Source organism: Paroedura picta, chromosome 18 (assembly GCF_049243985.1).
Source record: "Paroedura picta isolate Pp20150507F chromosome 18, Ppicta_v3.0, whole genome shotgun sequence".
NCBI lineage: Eukaryota > Metazoa > Chordata > Lepidosauria > Squamata > Gekkonidae > Paroedura > Paroedura picta.
In genome coordinates, this window is record NC_135386.1 from 11,739,949 (window position 1) to 11,767,810 (window position 27,862).

The window sequence follows — 27,862 nt, forward strand, 5'->3', positions numbered from 1 at the left end:
CTCAGAGGGACGGACCAGAACCAATGGGATGAAATTTATTCAAAAGAAATTCAATCTAAACATCCGGAAGAAATTCCTGACAGTTAGAGTGGTCTCTCAGTGGAACAGGCTTCCTCGGGAGGTGGTGGGTTCTCCATCTTTGGAAATTTTTAAAGAGAGGCTGGAGAGCCATCTGATGGAGAGGCTGATTCTGTGAAGGCAAAGGGTTACAGTAGATGAGCGATAGGGATGTGTCCTGCACAGTGCAGGGGGTTGGACTAGATGACCCATGAGGTCCCCTCCAACTCTATTATTCAATCCAATCCTTCCCACAGTCATCAAGGAGACCCAGCTTCAACCAAAGACCTGGCGGAAGAGCTCCATCTTACAGGCCCTGCAGAACTTTGGTAGCATCATCAGGGCCCTCAGCTCTCCCGGGAAATCATTCCACCAGGTCGGGGCCAAGACCAAGACCAAAAAAGCTTCTCACATCCTGTATTTCAATAAGCACAGAGTGGTGGCAGGCCATGAAGCACCCTTGGCATGCTGGGAACGAGAAAGAAAACCCTTGAAACCTTCATCAAGTGCCTGCCTGAACTTCCAGTTCAGTTGCCCTCCTCTGGATATGTTCCAGTTTGTCAACATCCCTCTTCAATTGGGGTGCCCAAAATTGGTTTGCCATCTGAGGCTTTTGGCTTTATGATTGTGGTTTTATGGGGTTTTATCCTGGCAAATTAGGTTGTAATATATATATTACAATACCATTTTTGCGTTCTGTGCATTCTATGAAACTTTTTGTTCGTCCATATAGACCAAATTTTTAATCAAGAACCCCTCCCTGGTCAATGGGGTCCCACTTTGCCAATGTTAAAATCCGGTCACCTTAAAGTAGCCCCTGGGGCCATGTGGCTAGAGCCGGGGTCCTCCTTTCAAACCCCCATTCAAAGTTTCGGGCCTGTCGCCTTTTCTCAGTCCGGCCAATGGGTAGCCGGTCTGAAGTAGCACAATAAAATCAGAGTCCAGGAGCACCTTTAAGATAAGGTGACCAGATTTTAACATGGGTAAAGCGAGACACCATTGACCCGGGGTGGGGGAGTGGGGGGAGGGTCTTGATTATAAATTTGGTCTATATGGAGCAACAAAAAGTTTCATAGAATGTATAGAACGCATAGAACGCAAAAATAGAATTGTAATATATATATTATATACAACCTAAGTGCAATTTGCCAGGTAGCCCCAGATGTCCCTCCAAAAGTGGGACAATCTGGTCGCCTTGGGCTACTTATGCCAATCAAGGACTACGAAGAGAGGCTGGGGGCAGCGTGTGCGTGCGTGGGTGGGCGCTGGGTGCCCGGGAAGGGTGGGCGTCGCGCCCCCTCCCATCCCCCTCCCCGCGCCAGGCGGGGCGGGGTGGGGCGGGCCGCGCGCTCCTCGGAGGGGCCGGCCTTGGCGCGCGGCAGTTTCCTTTCGCCCCCCCCCCCCCCATCTCATCACCCTCATCTTTCTGGGCGGCCTCCGCGCTCAGTCGGGAGCGAAGCGTGCGCCAGGCGGCTCTCCGCGCTCTTTCCTCCCCCGGACCGCGGCTGGCTCGTAAGTAGAGGCTTCCGGGAGGCAGGGCAGCCGGGGCAGCCTGCAAGGGGGCAGGAGCTTTTCCGCCACAGGTGCGGGGCCATTCGGCCCTCCTGCAAACGCGTCCCCTTTTGCAAAAGGAAGGGGGGATCGCAGAGGCAGAAACTAGTTGCTTTTCACTGTGGGGGCGCAGAGGGGAGGGGAGGTGGATTCCCGACCCTTCCCGAGGACAGGGTGGGAGGAGAGAAGCATGCCGGGGCCACTTTTCCCGCACCCAGGTGAGCCCCGCGCCATGCATGCCAGGCAAGTGAATTCCAGGGCGCACTGGGGGCAGTGCATGGGGTGTTGTCATTTTTTAAGCTAGCTTTTGGGATCCTCATCCCCCCCCCCCCCAGGATAACTGGATTTAAGGATCATGTGAACAAACTCAAGACCAGGGGTAGTCAACCTGTGCTCCTCCAGATGTTCATGCTGGCAGGGGCTCATGGGAATTGTAGTCCATGAACATCTGGAGGACCACAGGTAGACTACTCCTGCTCAAGACGATCAGTCATAAATGACCTTATGCACAAAGAGTGTTAAGGAAAGACATGTCAAGCGTTGTTAGAGCAGGCAGAGAAATTCCATGCAGGTTTGGCTCCGCGTTCCACTGGTGATGGGGAACGGGTTCAGCCATGACCAGTTTGACTTCTACATGGGCCAGTGCCCCAGTTTTCGAAGAAGACTGGAATCTCAGGGACGGGAAGGTGCAAAAACAGCTTAAACCCCAAGGATGACGGGCTGCAGCCAAGGCAGGAGAGGCAGCAGGTCCGGTTCCAATCAAGGGGTTAAGGCAGGACCCCAAATCTGTCTTGTGGCCGGTCCAGCATTCCCTGCTTTTCATCCCAACAGAGAAATGCACAATGAGATCGTCCCGCAATCTGGAATGGCTTTAGTGCTCCAGGGTGTTAAAGTCTTTGTATGGTGCCGATTTCTGTGATCCGACATGCTCCTTTGTCGAGAGACATGTTTTGGGATGACCTGTGCTTTTAAAGCGACACATAAATCTCTCATGGGTCACTGAGATCTGTGTAATACTATCAGCCTGGGCATGCGTGAAGAGCAATCCTGGACAGAGCTAGGCTGCAGCCAAAGGCGTTTGAAATCAGTGGGGCTTAGGCAGGCATAATTTTGCATAAGTTGTTACTGTTAGCCCCACAAAACTCTATGGGACATTCTTAAATAAATGTGCATAGAATTACTGCTGCAGTTTTTGGCAGATGAGTTCCAGGGGCTGTCGCCTGAAATGTTAGCCTAAACCTGCCTCTCACAATCATTGATTGTTTCAAGTAGTCCCATTTGTGTGTGTGTGTGTGTGTGTGGGGGGGGGGGCTTTTTTACATAGAGCTTTCCCATGAATATTGGAGAATCTTTTTCTCTTGTGTTCTTGCGTCTCCTCCAAAGCTTCTCCTACAATGAAAAGCAGAAGTGCAGCTCAAAAATAGACATGGAAACATTCTGTTTTTTTTTTTTTTTTAGCTTTGCTAGCTTTCCCTCCTAGGTCTTCAGTTTTATTTTATTCTTCCTGCTTTTCTGTATCACGACCCCGTCTCTCCAGTCTTCAAAAACAGGATGAGTTTGGCAAGATTGGTTCTCCCCTTGCAGTCTTCAGACCAATGCATTCAGCATAGGTACTCTACGACCTTTTCTAAAACACAACCGACTGTAAGCCTTAAGTATGGAAGCCCTGTTGACACACTGATGAGAGCCAGTTTGGTGGTGTGGTTAGGAGTGCGGACTTCTAATCTGGCATGCTGAGTTCGATTCTGCGCTCCTCCACATGCAGCCAGCTGGGTGACCTTGGGCACTGATAAAGCTGTTCTGACTGAGCAGTAATATCAGGGCTCTCTCAGCCTCACCCACCCCACAGGGTATCTGTTGTGGGGAGAGGAATGAGAAGGCGACTGTAAGCCGCTTTGAGCCTCCTTCGGGTAGGGAAAAGCGGCATATAAGAACCAACTCTTCTTCTTCTCCAAATGTGGTGGGAAAGCAGCTTTGATGGCAGAAATGGCTCCTTGGGAAAATCCCCTACATGTGATTGCTGTAATCAAGACCCATGGATCTGTATTCCCCTTTATAACGAATCTTCAGAAATTAGGCCAACCACACGCCCGCTAGACCCTTGCCCATCGTGACTTCTAATCAACCTTTCTCTCACAATGGAAGGAGTCCCGGAGGGACTAAAGGAGGCAGTGGTATGCCCGCTACTGAAATAAACATCTTTAGACCTGTGAGAGCCCGACAACTATTGATCTGTCTCACACTTAACGTTTCTGGGGAAGGTGGTGGAAAGGGCAGTCGCGGATGAACTACTGGCATTCCTGGAAGAAGCTTCAGTCCTAGACCCATCTCAGTCAGGTTTCCGGCCTGGCCATGAGGTAGAGACAGTGCTAGTTGTGCCGATGGACAACCTCCGTGGCCAGCTGAACTGAGGCAGGTTGGCGTTGCTGATACTACTAGATCTCTCAGCAGCGTTCGACACAGTTGACCATGAGCTTCTAGCTCACTGCCTTGCTGATGCCGGAATACAGGGGACGGCCCTTCAGTGGCTGATCTCCTTCCTCCGGGGTCGCGGACAGAGGGTCGCAATAGGAGAGAGAATATCAAGCCGCCAACAACTCAGTTATGGAGTCCCGCAAGGGGCAGTCCTCTCTCCTGTTTTATTCAACATCTTTATGCGCCCTCTTGCCCAACTGGTACGGAAGTTTGAGCTAGGTTGTCATCAATATGCAGATGACACCCAGCTCTTCCTCCTGATGGATGACTGTCCTGACACCCAGAAGCATTGGCCAGCTGCCTGGAAGCAGTGACGAGATGGCTCAAGCAGAGTTGCCTGAAGCTCAACCCTGCAAAGACTCACTCCGCCAGGAACCTGGGCGTGATCCTGGATGCTTCCCTCTCAGTGGACATTCAGGTCACAAGGGTAGCACAGCTGGCATGTTACCACCTTCGCCAAGCCAAACTACTAGCCACAGCGATCCATGAGACCGTCACCTCTAGACTGGACTTCTGCAACTCGCTCTCTGCAGGCCTGCCTTTACCTTGATCTGGAAACTACAGCTGGTCCAAAACACAGCAGCCAGGATCTTCACCATAACACCATGGAGGTCCCACACCTAGCCCATCCTTCATCAATTGCAATGGATACCCATCAAATTCCAGATCAGGCTAAAGGTTTTCGTAATTACCTTCAAGGCCATATGCGGTCCGGACCCAATATACCTAAGGGACTGCCTTTCTGTCTACACCCCTCAAAAGAGCCCTGTGCTCTGCCACCTCCAACTGGTTAGTGATCCCTGGCCCAAAAGAAGTATGCTTGACCTCAACCAGGGCCAGGGCCTTCTCTGTCCTGGCCCCCACCTGGTGGAATGAGCTCCTGGAGGAGATCAGGGCCCTGATGGAAGTAAAACAGTTCCGCAGGGCCTGCAAAAAGGAGCTCTTCCGCCAGGCATTTGGTTGAAGTCAGCTGGAATCAACAACACCTACTGGGCCTCCCTCCCAGGAATCCATGGATCTGAATCCAAACCATGGACCTGTTTGATTATTACCCTGTTATCTTCTGTTTTTGTTGTTATTGTTACCATGGTTGCATTGTAGTTTATTGACACAGAAACTGAGTCCAATGTATAGTTCTCTACGTTCCATGTGAATTGCCCTGAGCCTCAGGGGAGGGCAGTATACAAATGTAAATAATAATAAAAATTGGTAGTGGATCTCCCATCATCCTATCAAAGAAAGAAAGGAAGGAAGAAAGAAAGAAAATGAAACAATGGGCTAGACCCAGCCAAAAATCAAACACTTTCTGTAGACACAGAGATGTAAGCATGTGATCTCAACACTTATGCACAGAAATCGAGGGGACTTATTTTGGGTTGGGCTGCATCCAATGTGGTGGAAGGCAAAGGCAAATGTGTCTAAAGCTCCAAGGTTCTAGGCCAGTCCTCTTAAAATGATGTAAAAAAATATTTTCTAAGTGACAACAAAAGCCATGGTGGAGTGCAAACTCTCCACCCCTGCCCTCTGTCTCTTGGGAAGCAGAATCCAAGGGTAAGGTACAATTTTCGTCCATCACAGTGTTATTACGAAAGAAAACAGTAATTTCATTCATGGTTTGGCAATTTGAAAGAAGCAGTGACTACTGCACAGGCTCTTCCAGAGGAAGCTTGGGGAACACAGGATTGCTGGAAGGGGAAGCAGATGTCCACATACGTGAAGCTTGTTGGGAACTGAGCAGTGCATTTCAGACAGGGGAGTGAAATTGTGGGGGGGCACACAGTCGGGGTTTCTAGCAGGCAGGGTGGCACAAACTGTAGTCTGTGGAACTACAGCCAGCTTGGTGGATGCAGGTTCATATGTTTCCTGTATATCACATTTTTATCTCACCGGCCCACCAAGAACCTCGGGATGGCATGGCATATGTGGGCCCCACCTCCTCTGATTTATCCTCACAGCTCTAGGATTTAGGCTCAAAGAACGATTAGCCCAAACAGAACAGAAGGGGCATGAAGTTGGAACAGGATATTGTGGAAAGCATGGGGGACAGTTAAGGGCAGACTTGACAAGAGCCACTATGGACAAAAAAATTCCTCTACCTCCCCCCCCCCCCCCCCCCAGAACCTGACCCAACCCATATATCAAAACAAAATGAACAAATCACGTGCCTTGCTGTTACCATAAATCTGTAGCAATAAAAGAATTAGCCTTTTATTTATTTCATTAATTTATACTCCACCTTTCTCCCCAATGGAGACTCAAAGCAGCTTATATCCTTCTCCTCTCCTCCATTTTATCCTCACAACAACCATGCGAGGTAGGCTTGGTTGAGAATACACAATTGGCCCAGGGGCATCCGGCCAGCCTCCATGGCAGAGTGGGGATTTGAGCCTGGATCCTAACTGGACACTTTAACCCAGGGGTAGTCAGACTGCGGCCCTCCAGATGTCCATGGACTACAATTCCCATGAGCCCCTGCCAGCAAATGCAGCAAATGCTGGCTGGAGCTCATGGGAATTGTAGTCCATGGACATCTGGAGGGCCGCAGTTTGACTGCCATAACTCATCAGAGAATAAAGCTAGGAGGCTCAAATTTGGCCACCAGCTTCAGGATGACTGAGGGAGTTCTGCGGCCCAAACTGAAAGGCCAGGGAATACCTGTAAGAAAAACCACTGCGCTGTTTGCAACTGAGGGTGAAGGCTTCTGTGGCAGCCATAACACAGAAAATATTAATACATGTTTGGAAACTGGTCCTTAACCCCAGAATCTGAAGGCTGCTGGGTGATACACTCTCAGCCAGATCTACCTCACAAGGCTGTTGTGAGGATAAAGTAGCAGACTGGAGAACAATGTAGCTTTGGGTCCCCGTGGGGGAGAAAGAATGGGCATGGCATTTGTTATGAGTCTGATTTTAATGATATTTTAAAAATTGCATCGTCAGGTAGCAAAGTAGCCTTTTCAAAGGGCTACTAGATCTTTCCCCAGTATAATAATGATTAACAACCCATTGCTTGAACTGGAGTTGTAACTTCTGTTCCACATGTATCATCACTAAGACAGATTAATTTTCTATTAGCATGCATGTAAAGGCAGCGACTTTTAACTAGTTTTTAGATCATGGGGAAATATAATTCCCTCATTCATAATATTAACAAAGGTTTGCCACTAAGTACATTCTCTCCCAAAGCAAGATTGGGATGAAAAGACTTTTAAGACCAAGAAGTGAACATTAGAGGGGGGAGGGACATAGAAAAATTACAAGGGAGAGAAATTAAGGAAAAGAGAAAAAGGTTGTTTTGTCTGCAACGCTCTAGCTATCACTTTGCAAGATCTGATTGAGCAGGGTGCAAAGAAAGGAGAGAAAGGCCGGGGGGGGGGGGCAAATGGCGGCTCTCCAGATGTCCATGGACTACAGTGCTTCTGGCAGGGGCTCATGGGAATTGTAGTCCATGACCATCTGGAGAGCCACCATTTGGCCATCCCGACACTTCTAGACCAGGAATTCCCAACCAGGGGCCTGGGGATCCCTGGGGGTCCACAGGCATTCCAGAGGGGGTCCATGGCTTTCCCCCTCCTGCCTTAATGGACTCAGCCACAAGCTGCTTCCATTTCTCCCTCTCCCGGTTGTGTGTTCCCTTGTGGTTGCTGTGCCTGGGAGGGGGCAGAACCTACATGTCTCCTCCTACCTAAAGCCACCTCTTTTCTCTCCTCCCCATAGTCCTCCTCAAGACGCAGGTGGCGGTCGCTTCTGGGGGTGTGGCAGGGAGGTATGGCCTTCCAGGGCTCCTCGATGCCTGAAAAATTATTTCAGGGGCTCCTCCACAGTCAAAAGGTTGGAAAAGGTTATTTGTCAAACCTTCCTCTCAAGTGTTAATATGCCTTATGGCAGGTTGGTTCCATCTTGCAGGTTTTCCTAGATGGGCCTGGCAGCCCACTGGCCTCTTTTCCTCTTCAGGGCCCTAGCATGAAATGGGATAATTGGCTTTATGTGGGAACCAGAGAACTGCCTGATGGGAGGGTGAGAGCTAGAGCGATGAGGTAATTTAATGGAGGGTTCTATCGTAGTCCTTGTGTGGCTGGTAGGAGAAAACCTATAAATTTTCTTAGAATTAGAGAGGAAGTTGACTAGCTGGGATTTTCAGAGACCTATATCTGTGCGTTGCTGCAAGTAGGACTGGGCCACCTAATGCAACCTTCAGAGTGTTAGGAAGTTGCTGTTGTTATTTTTTTAATTGCTTGCTTTAGAGACTGGTGCTGTAACTTGTATATATTGATAGATTTCCATGTCGTTCTGGGAACAAGAGCTCGAGTACTCCTTGACACTATTATAGAAAATGACCTTGGTCGACAATGTAACAGTCACTAGCCGGGATTGCTCGTCTTGCCCAATTGCTGAATTATATGATGGGTTTAGCACGATCTGTTAGGCAAGTTGGCTTCCATCTTGGAGGGAGGGAAGTCTGGCCGATATTAGAGCGCCTTTTACTGGGCTCAGACATCCCTGCGCCCCTAGTGGCTGCAGCCAGAACTGCATCAAGGCCCCTCTAGTTGATTGGATTCTCCCACCCCAATTTTGTTCCCCTCTATCAGCAGCCCTGGCTAAGGGCTAGAAATGACTCAGCTGAATTTCCATGCTGGGGAAGGGAATCTGTCTAATTCAGCGTTTCTGTAACCTCTGACTAAATGCCTCCAGAAGCGCACAGGCAGGGCATGGTGGTGTCAGCTACCTCAATGGGCTTATCCCCAGCAGCTGAGGTATACTGCCTCAGATCATGGAGTTTCTACTAGCTGCCCTATATCAATGGAACTGTGGCTTTTCATTTCTGTAGGTGTGCTCATTCTGTATGCTTTCTAGCATATCTACTGGTGCTTCAGAAATGTGAAGGAAACTTCGGGCAGAATAAAGTTGGGCCAATTTAAATGCCCCTCAAATGAAGCACAGAATGCATTAGGAAGCTCTTGAGCAAAAAGCCCACGGAAAGGAAGGAGAGCAGTGCAAATGATTTTGCATGGCTTTGGTTCATTTAAGTGAGGCCCAGTATTTTGCCCAAGAACTTTTCTACTGAATACTGCCCAAAGGGCCAGAAAATGGATAATCTATGGGTCCCTGTGGCCACTGCTTTCACCCTAGTTTTGGGTTTAGGTCAGAAGTGAAGGTCTTTGGACTGGCAGAATTTTAGAGGATAACAGCCACGTAGTTGTGTTTTCTGAGCGAATACGGAAGTCTGAGCAGAAAGGAATGCAAACGATCCTTTCATGGAAGAGAAATGAGAAATCTGTGCTCTGATTTTATCACACTGTTTGCAGACCTTAAACTACGTGGCTGGAGCGTGTTTGATTTGGGCTAGAAAGACCTTTGTTCAAATTCTTTCTTGGGCATAAAGATTGTGGTGCAGCCGGTGGGGTGTCTTGACCCGCTGAATAATTATGTCCAAGGAGGTGTGCTGAACACACAGAAGCTCACATCTTGAATAAAATTTTGTCCAGAAGGAGCCACTGGACTCAAACTTTGTTCTACTGTTTGATAACAGCACCAATTGGCACTTTCATAGTAATGTCCAGATACTCGGTGAAATAACAGCCCTGTAGGGTAGGCCAATACTATCTTGGTAGTGCAGTTTGGAGAGGGAGGCTGTTTCTTGCATTATGGGAGATGCAAAATTTCAACTGGGAGCCTCTGAAATCATAGCTCATTCTCTGAGCCACTATGTAACACTCCGCAGGGTCATTGTGAGGACAAAGTATCTCTCAGGAAAGATCACATTTTAACGAAAGCCTTCTTGAGTTGGTTAGACAGGGGTAGTCAACCTGTGGTCCTCCAGATATTCATGGACTACAATTCCCATGAGCCCCTGCCAAAAACACTGGCAGGGGCTCATGGGAATTGTAGTCCATGGACATCTGGAGGACCACAGGTTGACTACCCCTGGGTTAAGAAATCACTGAAGTTACCTGAAGTTGCCGCGTGGAGTTGCAGTTGCTTTGGGGTTCATGAGAAGCAGGATTTGTTCACTTCTGTATTTGTGTGTTTTTGGGTATCAAAACTGTTTTGTGCTACTCATTTGCACCTTGTGTCTTGGGGCATCCTTGCATGCCGTGAGAAAAGTGCTGGAGTGCAGCGAGAAATCAGTAAAAGCTCCCGTGACACCAGAATAACCACAGAGAAGACGGCTTGGAACGTCCCTGAATCATTTGCCCTTTCCCAGAAGTGAATCATTCGGCCCTTCTTTCTGGCTTGGACATGGATGAAACATTCATTCATTCATTCATTCATTCATTCATTCATTCATTCATTCATTCATTCATTCATTCATTCATTCATTCATTCATTCATTTCCTATGCAGATGGTGCAAAAGACACCCCCCTCCCCAGAGGCTACCTGTTGTGTTCCTGTATGTGTTTCTGCTGTGCTTACCCAGAACACTAATTTTGGCAGTGACAGTTCCTCTGGGAATCAACAAGCTCTTCATGCTTTGAAAAAATTCAGTTGTAAGCATGTATTCAGTTTTAATTTTTTAAAAATGTGTGCCTTTGCTCTTGGAGACCCCTTCTTGTATTCAGCTGGCAGGGGCTCATGGGAATTGTAGTCCATGGACTTCTGGAGGGCCGCAGTTTGACTACCCCTGTTGTATCCTGTGACTTCACTGACTCCATGCTTGATGGATTGTTGCTCCCCCCCCCTCCCCGTGTATTTACAGTCCTCAGTTTTGCCTTGCAGTGGCAGGAAGCAGACCTTGTGAGTATCTGGAATGCAAGGCAAAGCAAGGACCAGATGCCTTTTTGGAGGAGTCAAAAGAAAAGTCCTCTCTGTGTGCCCTCCCTCCTTTCTCAGTGAGGGTTACCAGCAGGGGTTGTAAACCTTGTCTAACGAGAAGGCCAAGAAGTCAAATTCCTGGGCTAATCAGCAAAAGACCAGGTTCCCCCTGTTGGCCAGAGAGGCCTTTGCAGACACTTTGAGGGCTCATTCCAATTTTGTGTTTTTTAACGAGATCAGTCCCAGCATTAGAAAAGGAAGCCAACATGGGGCTTGAAATTGGATCCAGTTAAGTGTGTAATCGCCAAGGACCACAAGCCAGCTACTTCAATCTCTCTTGTTCCTAGGATGGTTTTTAAAAAATCCTTCCCATCCTCCAGCGACCTCCAGGGTTCTCCCCCATTTTAGCCAACTCACAGCCCTGTCAGGCAGAGGTCAGAAAATTGCTGCAAATAAAATGATAGATTATTTGGAACTTTTCAGACTTACAGGATTATGGTAGCCCTTCTGTGGCACCTCAGAATATTCCACAGGTGGACCGTATTTGATTGCACCTTCCCCATTTAGTTTTGCTGTTGTGTTATCATAGAATCATAGGAGTTGGAAGGGGCCACACAGGCCATCCAGTCCCACCCCCTGCTCAATGCAGGATCAGCCTCAAGCATCCAGGAGAAGGATCTGTCCAGCCGCTGCTTGAAGACGGCCAGTGAGGGGGAGCCCCCCACCTCCTTAGGCAGCCCCTTCCACTGCTGAACTAGACTCCTAGAATCCTAGAGAGGGAAGAGGCCACACAGACCATCTAGTCCCACCCCCTGCTCAGTTCATAACTCATGAATATCTGGACTTTGAGTCAAATTGCTATTTCTGCAGCTGCATTGGAGCCTTGCTTCCTACTCTTCAGGGGCTGAAGTACAGAAGGGGAAGGAAACCAGCCAGAGAAGCCGCAGGGCCTTTGGATGACCAAGGAATAAAGGAAGGGGGGGGGGGAATGGCAGAGAAGCTCAATGCATTTTTTGCCTCTGGGTTAACTGTGGAAAGAGTGAGGCATAGACCCTTGCCACAGCAACTGTTTTCAGGAAGGAGGCCTGAAGAACTGAGCCTGATTAAGGTGACAAGAGATGAAGGAAATTTTAAAAAACCCAGTAAATCTCCATGTCCAGATGACACATGCTGTCAAAACCATGCCTGATTTTGCCATTTGTTCTTTTATTGCTTTGCTCTGTTCTCTGTCCATATAACTGATGACCTTTAGAAGCCTAGGTGTGAATTATAGCAGTAGGGGGCTAGTTGGCTGGTGCAGGAATTTCCTGTCCTGACCTGGTGCCTGGTGCCGCTATCTCTACTGCGGCCTTGAAAGATGGTTGTGTCTCTCCAGCTAATTGAAGGATGGCATCCTGGAATCTTTGCACCCAAATGGACCAGGGAGGGGAGCAGGGGGGACTTGGAGGTTGAGGCAGAGCAATGGACAGCGGAAGTAAGTCTTAACAGAACTTCTAGGTAGTAAGCATCATTGTTCTATCCAATAAGGGGATTTTCCTGCAAATGGAGTTTTCTTATTGAACTCATCTAATCCAACCCATAATGGCAGAAAGTGAAGAGGAACTAAAGAGCCTGTTGATGCGGGTGAAGGAGGAGAGTGCAAAAGTTGGCTTGAAACTCAACATCAAGAAAACAAAGATCATGGCATCCGGCCCGCTCAATTCCTGGCAAATAGATGGGGAAGAAATGGAGATAGTGACAGATTTTATTTTCCTGGGCTCCAAGATCACTGCAGATGGGGACTGCAGCAAAGAAATTAAAAGACGCTTGCTCCTGGGGAGGAAAGCTATGGCAAATCTAGACAGCATCCTAAAAAGCAGAGACATCACCCTGCCAACAAAAGTGCGTTTAGTCAAGGCTATGGTCTTCCCAGTTGCAATGTATGGCTGCGAGAGTTGGACCATAAGGAAGGCCGAGCGTCAAAGAATTGAGGCTTTTGAACTCTGGTGCTGGAGAAGACTCTTGCGAGTCCCTTGGACTGCAAGGCGAACAAACCGGTCAGTCCTAGAGGAGATCAACCCTGACTGCTCTTTAGAAGGCCAGATCCTGAAGATGAAACTCAAATACTTTGGCCACCTCATGAAAAGGAAGGACTCCCTGGAGAAGAGCCTAATGCTGGGAGCGATCGAGGGCAAAAGAAGAAGGGGACGACAGAGAATGAGGTGGCTGGATGGAGTCACTGAAGCAGTAGGTGCAAACTTAAATGGACTCCGGGGAATGGTAGAGGACAGGAAGGCCTGGAGGATCATTGTCCATGGGGTCGCGATGGGTCGGACACGACTTCGCACATAACAACAAAAGTCCAACCCACTGCACAATGCAGGAACTCACAACTACCTGCCCACCCACAGTGACCCCAATTTTGTGTCCAAGAGATCCCCCACACACCAAAAATCCCCAGAATCCAGCCTGGAAATTCACCTGCCATCTCACAGTGGCAATTAGCAATTCCTTGTGCATTCTGCTCTTATATCAAAACATTGGAGAGTAGCAAAAGTTATACAAATTTTTTAAAAGGCAGCCAGGGAAACCCAGAAAATTACAAGCTAGTCAGCTTCACATCTGTCCCAGGCAAATTAGTAAAAGCTGTGATCAAGGATAAAATTATTAGGCACTTAGAGGGACAAAGCCTGTTGAAGGAAAATCAGCATGGCTTCTGCAAAGGGAAGAAGAAGAAGAAGAAGAGTTGGTTCTTATATGCCACTTTTCTCTACCTGAAGGAGTCTCAAAGTGGCTTACAGTCGCCTTCCCTTTCCTCTCCCCACAACAGACACCCTGTGAGGTGGGTGAGGCTGAGAGAGCCCTGATATCACTGCTCGGTCAGAACAGTTTTATCAGTGCTGTGGCGAGCCCAAGGTCACCCAGCTGGCTGCATGTGGGAGAGTGCAGAATTGAACCCGGTATGCCAGATTAGAAGTCCACACTCCTAACCACGGCACCAAACTGGATCTCCTGCCTCACCAGCCTTTTAGAGTTTGAGCAAGTGAATGAACATGTAGGCAACATGACCTAGTGAAATTGCATACTTTTGACAAGGTACCTCTTGAGTAAATTTAGCAATCATGGGATAGCAGTTGGTTAAGTGACAGGAAGCAAAGATAGGAATCAGTGGACAGTTTTCGCTTTGGAGGAAAGTAAGGAGTGGGGTCCCACAAGGACCTGTATTAGGACCGGTACTATTTACTTTATTCATAAATGATCCAGACCTAGGGTGAGTAGTGTAGTGGCCAAGTTTGCAGATGATGCCTTCACATATCCACTGGCTTCATGGGCCCCCTCTAGGATGTTAAATATCAGTGGGAGGGGGACACACCATAGATCTTCCAACCCCGGCCTCGACCACATGCCTGGTGGAAGAGTTCAGTCTTGTAGGCTCTATGGAACTATAATATCTTCTAATTTTATAAGTTGCACAGAATAAATATTTATATAATTTTATTATTCATATAGTATAGACAACCAGCCTTTGGGGTCCTAACCATTCTTCAGTTAGGCATTTTGTTGTTGTCCTTTTAAGTTTTTCTCCCCTTTGTTGTTTTCTAGCTGCTGTACGGGACAGGATGCTGGGCTGATGAACCTTGATCTGACTAAGTAGTGCTCTTCTTATGTTCTTAAGACCCAGTTCTGATACACTTTCATATTGAACCTGAAACAGGGCTCGGTCAGGGCATCTGCTGCCAACAGGAAACTTTCCCTGCCTTCCTCTCTCTGTCCTCTGTCAGAGATTCTCCGTCTTCACCCAACAGTGGGCCTATTGCCTCATTTACCTTACATTGGCTCCTCACACATCTGAAGAAGCTTTTCTTGTTATAGTGGGCTTCTCTGGCCAGTCTCAGCTCACTCCCAGCTTTGGCCTCTCTGATGGCTGACCTACAGTGCCCAATAACCTGCAAATGCAAAGTCTGTCCATCCCTCTATTTCTTGAACATTTCCTTTTTCTCCCTTAGCTCCTCCTGAAGCTCTCTGTTCTCTCAAATAGGCTTCTTGGACTCTCTATCATGTTTCTGTCTTGCTGGAGTAGTCATGGCTTGAGTGTGCAATAGCTTTCATTCATTCATTCATTCATTCATTCATTCATTCATTCATTCATTCATTCATTCATTCATTCATTCATTCATTTTCTTAGAAGATTTTTATACTGCCCCCCATTACGGCCCAGGGAGGTTTAAGGAGAGCCCACCCATCACTTGCTCCTTTCTCTTAGAATCATAGAGCTGGAAGGACTTTGAGGGTCATCTAGTCCAATCCCCTGCACAAGTGAGGTCTAACCAGAGCAGAGTAAAGCGGAACCACCACCTTGCATGATCTGGACACTCTACTTCTTTTGATACAGCCCAAAATCCCATTTGCCCTTTTAGCCACCAAGTCACACTGTTGAATCATGCTCAGTACTTGGTCTACTAAGACCCTAGATCCTTTTTGCACTTAGTACTGCCAAGACAAGTCTCCCCCATCCTATAATGGGGGGGGGGACATTTGCCTGCCTCCAATCTTCTGGCACTTCACCTGTTCTCCAAGAACTGTCAAAAATAATGGACAGAAGCTTAGCAATTACATCTGTAAGTACTTTCAGTACCCTTGGATGCAATTTATCTGGCCCAGAAGATTTGGTTTCATTTAAAGAAACTAGGTATTTATTGACTACCCCTACAGTGATCCTAGGCTGCAACTCCCCTCCCTCAACACGTGGAATGATTTTGCCATGTTGAGTAAGATTCCCCTTGCAAGAGAAGACGGAGGAGAAGTAGGAATTGAGCAGTTCAGCCTTCTCGTAATCACCTGTAATAATTTCAATTCTTGTCCCTGCAATGGTCCTACCATGTCCCTATTCTTTTTCTTACTTTGAATATAACTAAAGAATCCTTTTTTTGTTGTTTTTAACATTTCTTGCTAACCTAAGCTCATATTGAGCTTTAGCTTTTCTAACACTCTCCCTACAACAAAAATAGAGTCCAATAGACCAACAAAGATCGATTCAAGCCGTGAGCTTTCAAGTGCATGCGCTCTTCCTCAGAACAACCATCATAGCTGTGGAGATATAAGGGAAAAGCAAATTATGGCAAATTAGTAAACTGTGCCATAATATCCAAATTAAGCCATATGATTCCATATCACTTTTGAAAAACTCCCAACCTTCTTGGACTTCCCTCTCCTTAAATTTTTCTGACCATAGGATTCTACCCAACTTTAAGTTTGTTAAAATTTGCTCTCTTGGTGTCCAACATGTACATGTGACTATGTATAGCTTTTCTCTTCCCCAACATCATAAAGTCCAAAATCACATGGTCACTACCACCAAGAACGCCCGCAACTTTAACCTCATCAGCCACTCCTTCCCTATTGGTGAGAAGTCTAAAACAACAGACTCCCTGGTTGCCCCTTCCACTTTCTGGGAAATGAAGTTTTCAGCAAGACATCAAGAATTTATTGGACTTTTCATTTTTTGCAGAGCTGGTTTTCCAGTCTGGGTAATTGAAATCTCCCATGACCACTCGGTCCCGTCCCTTTGAGAATTTGTAATCTGGTCTAGGAGCATCTCATCCAAATCCTCTGCCTGGCCTGGTGGTCTATAGCAGACCCCCACCATAATACCACGATTAAATCTTACTCCTTTTATTTTTACTCAAAGACAGCTTAACTCTCATGCTCAGACACATGTATTTCTTCACAAGTATTCTTCACATATAGTGCTTCTCCTCCCCTTATTTGTATCCCTTTTAAATAAACTGTACCCCTCAATCCTATTGTTCCAGTTGTGATTGTTATCCCACCATGTTTCTGTAATGCCTATTAGATCATAGTCCCCTTCCTTTATTAGGACTTCTAGTCCTTCCTGCTTGTTTCCCAAACTCTGTGCATTAGTGTAGAGCAGGGGTAGTCAAACTGCGGCCCTCCAGATGTCCATGGACTACAATTCCCAGGAGCCCCTGCCAGCATTCGCTGGCAGGGGCTCCTGGGAATTGTAGTCCATGGACATCTGGAGGGCCGCAGTTTGACTACCCCTGGTGTAGAGACACTGTAATCCATGTGAGTACCCCAGGGTTTTAGTTTTTGATCTTTCCTGGAAGTTAATCGTTCCCTGCATATGCGCAGTGTTCCCATCTACAATTGTTGCCATCCAACTAGGCTTTGAACGTACATCTCGCTCCCCCAGTGGACTTAGTTGAAAGCCCTCCTCACCAGGTCTGCAAGACCTGTTTTCCACTTCCTGCCACATGCTTGCAGATTAGTTTCCCCCTGGGGTTGAAAACAGCTCCTGGATCTGGAAAGGTCAAAGGCCTGCATACTTCCCAGTTTGATCTTGTTCCCCTCTTTTTGGCTGACAGCTGCTCTGTGCTTCCTCTTTCCAGAATCGCCTGCAAGTGATGCTCCTTTTGGTGGGTGTGATCCTGCTGCAAATGGACAGCAGGCTCAGTGGCCTCCCTTACTACAATGGCTTTTACTACGATCACGTCATGAATGACAAAGGAAATGGACATGAGGAAAGTAAGTGTGGGTCAGCAAAAATATACTCCCCAGGCTTGGGGAAGGGTGTGCCAGGTGGAGAGGTTTTGTGCTTCTCCAAAAGTCTTCCTGGTATTTTCTGAGTTGAGAATTTTTGGTTAAAATGGTCTCCCCCCCTCCCCCCCATTGAAGTGGATTATCCAGATTCAGGGGCTGTATATCTCTGACATTAGGAATTGTGCCATGGGTATGAGTGTGGCACACTACCTGGGAGATGCTGTTGACCTGCAGAAGCTGGGGAAACGTTGGTAAATTCAAATGCAATGTCCACTGATTTGTATGGCTTTTGCAACTGTTCTTTATTTATTTTTGGTATTTATGATACAAACGGAAGCAATTCCGGGACAGCTTGTGCAGTGGATTGCAAAATTTGTTGTTGTTTTTTTGCTGCAGAATTTAGAACATCTTCCAAATTTTCCAAGAAAACCCAAATTTACAGTCTCTGTTCACTGCACAAATTTTCCCTCTTGCTTCCCAGTCACTCAATAGTGCTGCCTCGCCCTCTGTAGGTGAAAGTTAGGTACTACGGATGTGCGCAATTATTCTGAGCATTGGGACAGAATCTAACACACCCGACATTGTTTAGGTTTCTTCTCCTGCTGCCCCAGATGTACTCTGAAAGCTCCCAACTGAAATTGACTCTCAGGCATTACAGAGTCCAGATTGGGATTGGGGCTGTGATATATGGGGGGGAGACAGCTAAACTGTTAGGGAGGGGCCTTAGTATAGCATCTGCTTGGCATACAGAAGGTCTGAGATACAATCTGCAGCATCTCCAGTTAAAAAGGACCAGGTAATCAGTGATGTCTGTGCTTAATCACATATAGAGCCAAGGTCTCTCAGTGTTTATTAATGACAAAGTACGGAGGGAACACTTTGAGGCAGTAATGCTCTGTATTCTTGGGGGGCAACAGTGCTCTGGAGGGCTTCTGGAGTTATCGCCCCACTGGTGGATCTCCTGATGACACCTGGATTTGGGCCTCTGTATGACACAGAGTGTTGGAATAGATGGGTCATTGGCTTGATCCAGCATGGCTTCTTTTATCTTCTTGCATGCAGAAGGCTTCAGGTCTGATCTCCTGCATTTCCTGCTGAATGATCTTGGGCAGCATGGCAGTCTGATTCAGCTCCTAAGGTGGCTTCATACATGGTGAGCCTCATCCTGCCTTTCTCTCCTTACCAGTTCATTTCAATGGCATAAAGTTAGTGGTCGAAACGCCCGGTGACCCCGTTTTCACCTATCGCGGTGCCAATGTCACGCTCTCGTGTGAATACCACTATGACCCACAACTGGACCAGCCCCGGAAGATCCGCATCAAGTGGTCCAAGCTGCGAGAGGACAGCACCAAAGACCAGGACGTGCTGGTGGCCGTTGGCTTGAAGCACCGCAGCTTTGGCGACTTCAGCGGACGCACGCACCTGCAGCAGGACAGCCCCGGAGATGTGTCCCTGGTGATCCATGACCTACGCTTGCAGGATCGTGGCAAGTACCGCTGCGAAGTCATTGACGGGCTGGAAGATGAAAGCGGGATTGTGGATCTTGAGCTGCAAGGTGAGGCGGGGGGGGGGCACAGTGAGCGGAGCTTAAGGCTTGCACAGTTCTGCACCAAGAAAAGCTGGGCTCTTCTGCTCTGTGTGCAGGTTTTAGAAATCAGCCTTGTCTACCAGTCAATAAAATGCATGAAGTGGGAGGGCCAAAAATAATCCCGATGAGCCACCCCTTAAAAGCTGGAAAATCTCCTCAGCCCCATCTCTGGATTCTGAGGTGATTGCTAAAATTGCTTATATTCTTCGTGTTCAACTAGGATCCTTGAATCATAGAGTTGGAAGGAACCTCCTGGGTCATTTAGTCCAACCCCCTGCACTATGCAGGACACTCACATCCCAATTGCTCATCCACTGTCACTTGAGCCTTCACAGAATCAGCTTCTCCGAGGAAGCCTGTTCCACTGAGGAACCGCTCTGACTGTCAGGAACTTCTTCCGGATGTTTAGGCGGAATTTCTTTTGAAACTTCGGCTGGCTCAATACATGGGGCAGGATGAACTGTATTACATTTCTTTCCCTAAAGCAGGGGTAGTTAAACTGCGGCCCTCCAGATGTCCATGGACTGCAATTCCCAGAAGCCCCTGCCAGCGAATGCTGGCAGGGGCTTCTGGGAATTGTAGTTCATGGACATCTGGAGGGCCGCAGTTTGACTACCCCTGCCCTAAAGCATACAAGTAGGAAGCTAGCGCATCAAAGAGCAGGCTGGCCAGACTTCAGTTTTGTGAGTTGCTAGTAGTTGTTTTAAATGTGGCATTGGAAGTGGCACAGTGTGTTGTACCAGCTTGACTGCACACCAACTCAGGACTGCCACATTCTGCGGCATCTGACACATCTCCTTGCCCCCTTCAGGAGTAGCAACACATTCTCTTCCCTCCTCTTTTTAAAATGGAAGCTGACATTCCCAGGGATTTTATACCCACGACCAAGTTCTACAGTTGGACAGTGTACAATGCAACCAGTTCTTTCCTTTCTGTTCTAGTAGACCAAGTGGTGCAAAGGATTTCTGACTGTATCATCGCAAGCCCATCTCAGATGCCAGCGAGAAGGGGAGTCATATAAGAAAATGCCTCCTCCTCCTCTTATACTTTTGGGTCAGTCTTGTGTTTTCTTGTAAGGGGAAAAGGAAGAACAAGGGGACCCTGGAGAGCCACTGCTGGTCAGAGAAAAGACAAGACTGACCTTGATAAATGGATGCTTTGACTCAGTTTGAGGGGGCTTCATGAGTGTGTTCAGATACCACCTGCAGCTGTGGTTTAGTTAAACGAGTTCATCAAACAAGGATCTTGAACCAGGGCTTATGGTTATGCATGAATGCAATACACCCTGGCTTGCTTTCTGTCCCCATGCTCTCCAGTTACAATTAATGCAGGGAAAGTGGCATAGGTTCAGCCAAACCAGGGTTTGAGTGATCACCTGCAAACTTATTCCTAGTTTCAAAGCTAGCAATGTTTAGGCCACTGTTTCCTCTTTTGCCTGGACCAAGACTATTCTTCTTGCTGGCCGGCAGGTGTCACCACTAGCCTACACCATCGTCAACGTTCACAGCCATTCCCTCTGTCTGAAACCGATGACTAAGACACAGTCTGTATATTTTTGGCATGTGATTATTCTGAATGGCTCCAGATTATGCGCCTGGAAGCCTTTCCCCACTAAATAGATCAAGATCTCTTTGAGATTCATTCCCTGGCAGCTCTGGCGAAAGGATATTTGGTATCAGGACCTTTCTCCACCTTGGACATGTAGGAATAGACAATACCCAGCAGGGAAGGAGTTGAGGTTTCTGGATTGAACTGCCTACTAAGCTCCTAAATGGTTGCTGGTGAATTTTCTTGATCCCGAGGTCTGCAGTGGTTGAATGAGTCTGCAGCTTCTTCATATGCAGTGCAGTGCATCATATTTGAAGTGGCTGCACATGTTTCCATGAAGTACAGAGACAGAAATACAGATAGGCTGATTCTGTGAAGGCAAAGGGGTGGCAGGTGACAGTCGATGAGTGAGAGGTTTGTGAGTGTCCTGCATAGTGCAGGGGGCTGGACTAGATGACCCAGGAGGTCCCTTCCAACTCTATGATTCTATGAGAGGTAAGAGACTCGGCAGTGTAGATTCCAAATTCTTCAGTGGTTCCAGTGTGAGGTGGCGGAGAGAGTCAGGCTAGAACCGGGAGGCCTGGATTCAAACCATGACGAACCTGCAAAGTTCACCACGTGACTTTGGGCCAAAATGCATCCTGGGTTAAAACATCATGATTGGCTCTTCCACTGTGTGGTTTGGCCCTAACGAGTAACCATACCGTACTCCTTGCCTTGTATTCCCCAAAAAGTAATCCACCCTCTAGTAGGAAAGAAAGACAGGCAAAGCGGAGAGTAAAGGTGAGACATTTCAATGGAGGATATGTGTGTGGGTGTGTAGTTTTAACACCCCTCCTTCCCCAGTGCATGGGCCTCGTTCACGTTTTAGACCAGGGGTAGTCAAACTGCAGCCCTCCAGATGTCCATGGACTACAATGGCCATGAGCCCCTGCCAGCGAACGCTGGCAGGGGCTCATGGGAATTGTAGTCCATGGACATCTGGAGGGCCGCAGTTTGACTACCCCTGTTTTAGACCCACCCAATGTGTTTGGAGATCCTGTTGTGGAACTTTATCTGGAGCTACACAGTCCCCTGAGGCTGCTCAGAGGATCATTCTGACAATAAAATGCAGCCCAGTCATGTCCCCCCCTGGTCTTTGGGGAGCCTCCCGAGCCTGATGAGAGCCAGTCGGTGTTGGATTGAGATGCAGGAGACCCAGATTTGAATCCCTACTCCCATGGAAGCTTATTGGGTGGGACCTTGGGCCCGTCACATTTGCTCAGCCTAACCTACCTCTCAGGGTGGCTGAAGACATAAAAATAGGAGGATTATGTAAGCTGCTTTGACCCCCATTGGGGAGAAAGGTGGGCGACAAAATAAATCAAATCAATTCAATGATTTCTTGCCAGAGAGTAATTACACCAACCACCTGTTTCCCTTGAGCCTTATCGATCTGTAGAATGTGTGAACGAGGTCTTGGGGGCACTTGTGGACTGTAAGCTAAATATGAAATTACAATGCAAAAAAAGAAAGGTTCACAATGAACAATCAACAGAAAGGCCTTAGAAAGGTTCCCTTCCTTTTCTGTAAGCTAAACATGAGCAGGCAGTGTGATGCAGCAGTGAAGAAGGCCAGTGCAGTCTTGGGCTGTATCAACAGAGGCCTCACATCAAAAATCGCAAGATGTCAAGGTCCCACATGGTCCCATTGATGAGACCCCACCTGGAGTCCTGGGTGCAGTTCTGGAGGCCTCACTTCAAGAAGGATATAGATAAAGTTCAGAGGAGAGTGATGAGGATAATCCAGGGCCTGGTGACCAAGCCCAATGAGGAAAGGCTGAGGGACTTGGGATTGTTCAGCTTGGAAAAGAGGAGGTTGAGGGAGGATATGATTGCTGTCTTTAATTATTTGAAAGGTGGTCACTTAGCGGAAGGCAGGGAAAGGTTTCTGTTGGCAGCAGAGGAGAGGACCCGCAGCAATGGATTTAAACTGCATGTAGAATAATGTTGGCTAGATATCAGGAATTTTGTTTGCCAGTCAGAATAGTGCAGCAGTGGAATCAACTGCCTAAGGAGTCTTCAAGCAGCGTCTGGACAGAGACCTATCCCGGATGCTTTAGGCTGCTCTTGCATTGAGCAGGGGGTTGGACTAGGTGACCTGTCTGGCCCCTTCCAGCTCTGTGGTTCTATGATTTGGATGAGAGGAAGCACGCCCTCTGCAAAGCAAACTAGGTGCCTTCTGGGTCCTCCCTTGCTGACTGATCACTCCCTTTCCATCCCACAGGGGTTGTTTTCCCTTACCAGCCTCACCATGGCCGCTACATGCTCAATTTCCATGAGGCCAAGAAGACCTGTGAAGAGCAGGATGCCGTGATTGCATCCTTCGAGCAGCTCTTCAAGTCATGGGAGGAAGGCCTGGACTGGTGTAACGCAGGGTGGCTGGCAGACGGCACAGTCCAGTACCCCATCACTCTGTCCCGGGAGCCTTGCGGTGGAAGGGGGATGGCCCCTGGCATCCGGAGCTACGGAGAGCGTCACAAGAACCTGCATCATTATGATGTTTTCTGTTTCTCCTCTTATCTCAAAGGTGAGTCTCAATGTCCTGATTAGCAGCAAATTTTGACAAGAGATGTCCATATGAGAGGAAGGTGGCCTTTGGCTCCCGCTCTGTACAGCTGACCTGTGTTCTCCAGCTAGCAAAGGGTTGTGGCTCACTGGCAGAGCCTCTGCTTTGCATGTAGAAGGTCCCAGGTACAACCCCTGGCATCCCTAGCTAGCAAACGTTCAGGTAGAATAGCTGGGCTGCCTCCTAAAACTCTGGTCAGAGTCCATAAAACAGAGCCAGATGGATAATGTTTGCTAAAAGAGAGACAGAGAAACTTGGTTTTGGCACCGGTGGTGTGATGATGTTAGCCATTCAGTTGGGTCCAATTTTTGAGGATCCCATGGCCCAGTTGTCGCCACGTTTTTCAATCTTGCACTGTTTCTTTGAATAATGTTCTGGCCAGTGTCCATTTTGACTGTACCTAACCACTGTGTTCTTGGTTGGCCTGGTTTCTTTTTACCACTGACCAATCGTAGCCTAATTGCTCTCTCCATTGAGTTGGAAATGCTGGTTTGTTTGAAGCCCCTCTTGGGATTCTGGCAGCACCCCAGAGATCAGAAGGTTTACTATGCCCCTAATGTATCTGATTCATGTATACCATGGCTTCCCCCCAGTGGGCGGGGCGGTGGCATGGCATAGCCTGATCTCATCAGAACTTGGAAGCGAAGCAGGGTGGTATTTGGATGGGAGACCCCTAAGGAAGACTCTGCATAGGAAGGCAGTGACGAACCAGCCCTGCTGTACACTTGCCTTGGAAGCATCTTGCTGGGATCACCCAAAGTCAGTTGCAGTCAGTGATGGCACATAAATACGTATGTCGCTCCGTATTTAGTTATTGATCTATTGATCACATGGCATTTGTGTAATATAAACACCAAATGAGTGCAGGTTCAGTAAACATTTTAATGAGTGTGCCCATTTCCAACAGAATAAAAAGCAAGTCCTGGTGAATTACCCTTGTTTCGGCAACCTTCATCGGTGTAATGATCTGCATCAAAACAAATTAAGGAAATTAATATTACACCACTTACAAGAGGTCTGTACTAATAATGGAGATGCATTGACCCCAATAATAATGACCCCAAAAGAGGTTTCAGTCCTTACCAATGGATGAAATGAAATACTAGTGGCTGTGTTCTCATGCCACTAGAATCGCCATTTACAAGTTTAAATACAGAGCACAGACAGATTGTTACACTATACAATGGGAAAGTATATCGAAACGAGGGTAATTCACCGGGACTTGTTTGTTATTCTGTTGGAGATTGGCACTCTCCTCTTAGGAGGTTCCCTCATTAAACTGTGTGTTGAGCCTGCATGGATTAATTTGGTGTTGACTTGCTACATTCCATGTATCCCATCTATTGGCTGCATAGCCAGGAGCTCTGAAGATTGTCTGGCTGCCAGGCAGGAGGTGTTCAGAGGTCATTTGTCACTGCCCCCTCTCCCCGTCTTGCCTCATGACCCTGGTATTCCTTGGAGGTCACCTTTCCAAGTGCTAGTCAGGGCCAGCAGTGGTGAGCTTCCAAGGTACAAAGGGCGTGCCTGGGATATTCAGGTTGGGTTGTTTCTCCCCAACTGAGACCCAAATCAGCTTATATCCTTCTCCTCTCCTCCATTTGATCTGCAGACAGCTATATTACGCTGAGAAGGTGTGACTGTCACCCTGGTGGAGCGGGGACTTGAACCTTCAGTTCCTTAGATCTCCAGTCTACTACACCACCCACCCCACATGGAGGGGCATTGCACGTGTCCTTTGCTGCCCAGTAACATGCTCTCTCCTTTGCCCAACAGGGATGGTTTACTACCTCTCTCAGCCACAGGGGTTCACCCTGGAAGAAGCCAAGCAAGCGTGCCAGGATGACAAGGCTGAGATTGCCAAGGTGGGCCAACTCTATGCAGCCTGGCACTTCCATAAGTTGGACCGTTGCGACGCTGGCTGGCTGGCTGACGGAAGCGTGCGGTACCCCATCGTCTTTCCCCGGCCCAAGTGTGGTCCACCAGAACCAGGAGTCCGAAACTTTGGCTTTCCCAAACATGGGGGATTTGGAGCCTACTGTTATAAGATGAACTAAAGGAAGAGCAGAATGGGGAAGAGGCACTTCTGTGAAGGGTGGACTTGAGCCTTTGGTGCCTTCTGGAGTTATTTAAAGGGCCAGTCTCTGGGGGGCATTTTGATGTTGTGCTTGTTTTTTTAAAAAAATTGTGTCTTTTTTGTTTGTTTGTTTGTTGTGCATTTTCGTAATGGGAGAGCATTGTAGCTGTCTTGGAGCTGATCCTGAGATTGACCAGCTCTGTTGACCATGGGATCCTGTGGTAGGGGAGAAACCTGAGCTTTGGTAGGCTGCTTTGTTTTCTTTTAAAAAAGAAATGTAGGTATGGCTAGTAGGTGAACAAGAAGAACTTGCCTCCCATTCACAACTGACTCATTGGCAACCTCCTCTGCTGGGAATCCCAGGCAAGAGACAAGCTGAGGTTGTTTGCCATTGCTTCCTTGGTGTGGCAACCCTGACCTTCTTTGGTGGTCTCCCATCCAGGGACTCACCATCAGCAGCCCTGCTTAGCTTCCAAGTTGGAAGGTTGATGGATATTCAGGCCACTTGTAATGGATGGGTCTTGGCAGATTTCTCCTTCAGGTCTTCTCAACCCAGGAGCTAACTATATGGCTGTGGAAGTGGGTTGAACACCTTGAAGGGACGGGATATACTGCAGCCGATGATTTGTGGTTGCAGCTGATTTGGTTGCAGGAATAAGTGTTGCTTGCCTCTTGGTTGTTTTTTGGTTGTTTCTTGAGAATCTCAGAGTGGAGACAGATGTAACATTTGAAGGCCGATGGAGGCTATTGGTCCACAATGTTGCTGCCCACAGAACTCCACGATCCAGGTCCTCGGACATGCTTCTTTCTGCTAGATTTCAACATGAACTGTGGAAAAGCTGATTCTCCTGGCTGTGTGGATTCTGCATGCCTATGGCCTAGGGCAGGGGTAGTCAACCTGTGGTCCTCCAGATGTTCATGGACTACAATTCCCAAATGCTGGCAGGGGCTCATGGGAATTGTAGTCCATGAACATCTGGAGGACCATAGGTTGACTACCCCTGGCCTAGGGCTTCTAGCATTACCAACTCACCTCTTCTCCCAATCCCTAGAGGAGATGTTTCCTTTTTGTCTGTGTGTAAAGTGAAGGATGAATGCGTGTATACCTCACTCTGAGCATGCCTCTCCTGTTTAGCTGAGCCTGCCCAGTGGGAAGATTTCAGGGAGTGGTTCCTTCACCGATTTGGCATTCAGTGTGCTGCTTGGAAGGTGTGTAATAGTGTGCCTTGTCTACACTCCCCATTGGATAATTGAACATTTTTCACATCTGTAGGTAAATCACAAGTAGGATTTTCATCTCATGGCAGTAGCAAAGGCAATGGGCTTGGGTCTTTCATTCCATGGTGCTCTTTCCTTTCACAGTGTGGAATGAAATTCCAGGATCTTGCCACATTGCTTTGTTGAAGTTATCAGCGGATCTCTTCTTGGTGTAGTATTTAGGAGCGGCAAGCCGGGTTCGATTCTACACTCCCCCACATGCAGCCAGCTGGGGGACCTTGGGCTCGTCACAGCACTGATAAAGGTGTACTGACCGAGCAGTGATATCAGTGCTCTCTCAGCCTCACCCACCTCACAGAGTGTCTGTTGTGGGGAGAGGAAAGGGAAGGCGACTGTAAGATACTTTGAGACTCCTTTGGATAGAGAAAAGCGGCATAGAAGAACCAACTCTTCTTCTTCAGTAATCTCAGGGCTCTGTCAGCCTCACCCACCTCACAGGAACTGTTTACGCACTGGGAAGGTCGCTGCCCCATGCAGGAGCACAAATTGGGGGAGGATGAGGTGCATCAGGCCAAAGGCTCCCCTGTATGGATGCACGAAGGGGTGGGGCCACCTGCCACGACTTAAACTCCAGCCTGCAGCCCAGCATGAAATCTCCAGTGCGTAAACAGTTAGGGTGTCTGTTGTGGGGAGAAGAAAGAGAAGGCTGCTTTGAGACGCCTTTGGGTAGAGAAAAGCGGCATAGAAGAACCAACTCTTCTTCTTCAGGGTTCTCTCAGCCTCATTTCCCTCACAGGGTGCCTGTTTGGGGAGAGGAAAAGGAAGGCAATTATAAGCTGCTTTGAGACTCCTTTGTGTAGAGAAAAGTGGCATATAAGAACCAACTCTTCTTCTTCATGAGCAGGTTCTTGCTGTTCTGTGCTACTTCAGATGGCAGGTCAGGGACTGTACTTTTTAGTGTTGTCCTGCATTGAGAAGAAATGGGCTTCTCTTTTAAGAAATGCCAGCCAGGATTCTCAAATATATGCACAACACTGTGTCCTGCTCATGCTGTCTCTGTTGTACACAGAGTTAGCAGGCCTGTTTGGAAGCAGCCCTGTAAGTTGCTATTCTGCTACTCTTTGGTTTTCAAACTTGTATGTTAATGTGCTCCATTGTGAACTTTGACACCTGGATCTTAGTTTTTGCTGTCAAAGGGTGTGTGTATGTCCTTGGATGTCTTCAAAATAAATCTTGCAAACCATATTGGTCATCTCATTTTTAATCTGTTCCTCAAGTGAAGAACCTGTTGCAACAAATCCTTCAAATCTTTCATGGTGTTTGGAAGTGATTGGTGTTGGGAGTTCTCTTTTTTTTCTGGGAAGCTTTAGGACTGGAAAGAGTCCTGAAATAGTCCTCTGGGCAGCAAGAAGCAGAAGAGAAGAAGTGTTGAAATGCAAGAAATATCAAAG

General features: G+C 47.8%; 1 protein-coding gene across 2 annotated transcripts; it reads left to right on the plus strand.

Annotated features, from left to right (window-relative positions):
• Nucleotides 1-1,449: 1,449 nt before the first annotated feature.
• On the plus strand, nucleotides 1,450-27,656 carry HAPLN3 (hyaluronan and proteoglycan link protein 3). Of its 2 annotated transcripts, none has more exons than XM_077317571.1 (5): nucleotides 1,450-1,569; nucleotides 17,226-17,361; nucleotides 18,563-18,931; nucleotides 22,778-23,080; nucleotides 24,893-27,656. In XM_077317571.1, the coding sequence occupies exons 2-5, from the start codon at nucleotides 17,241-17,243 to the stop codon at nucleotides 25,171-25,173; spliced, it is 1,074 nt and encodes a 357-aa protein (XP_077173686.1). In that variant the 5' UTR covers nucleotides 1,450-1,569; nucleotides 17,226-17,240; the 3' UTR covers nucleotides 25,174-27,656. The 2 variants fall into 2 exon arrangements, with proteins under 2 accessions (XP_077173686.1, XP_077173687.1); XM_077317572.1 differs by lacking the exon at nucleotides 1,450-1,569 and adding an exon at nucleotides 10,553-10,571.
• Nucleotides 27,657-27,862: the final 206 nt, after the last annotated feature.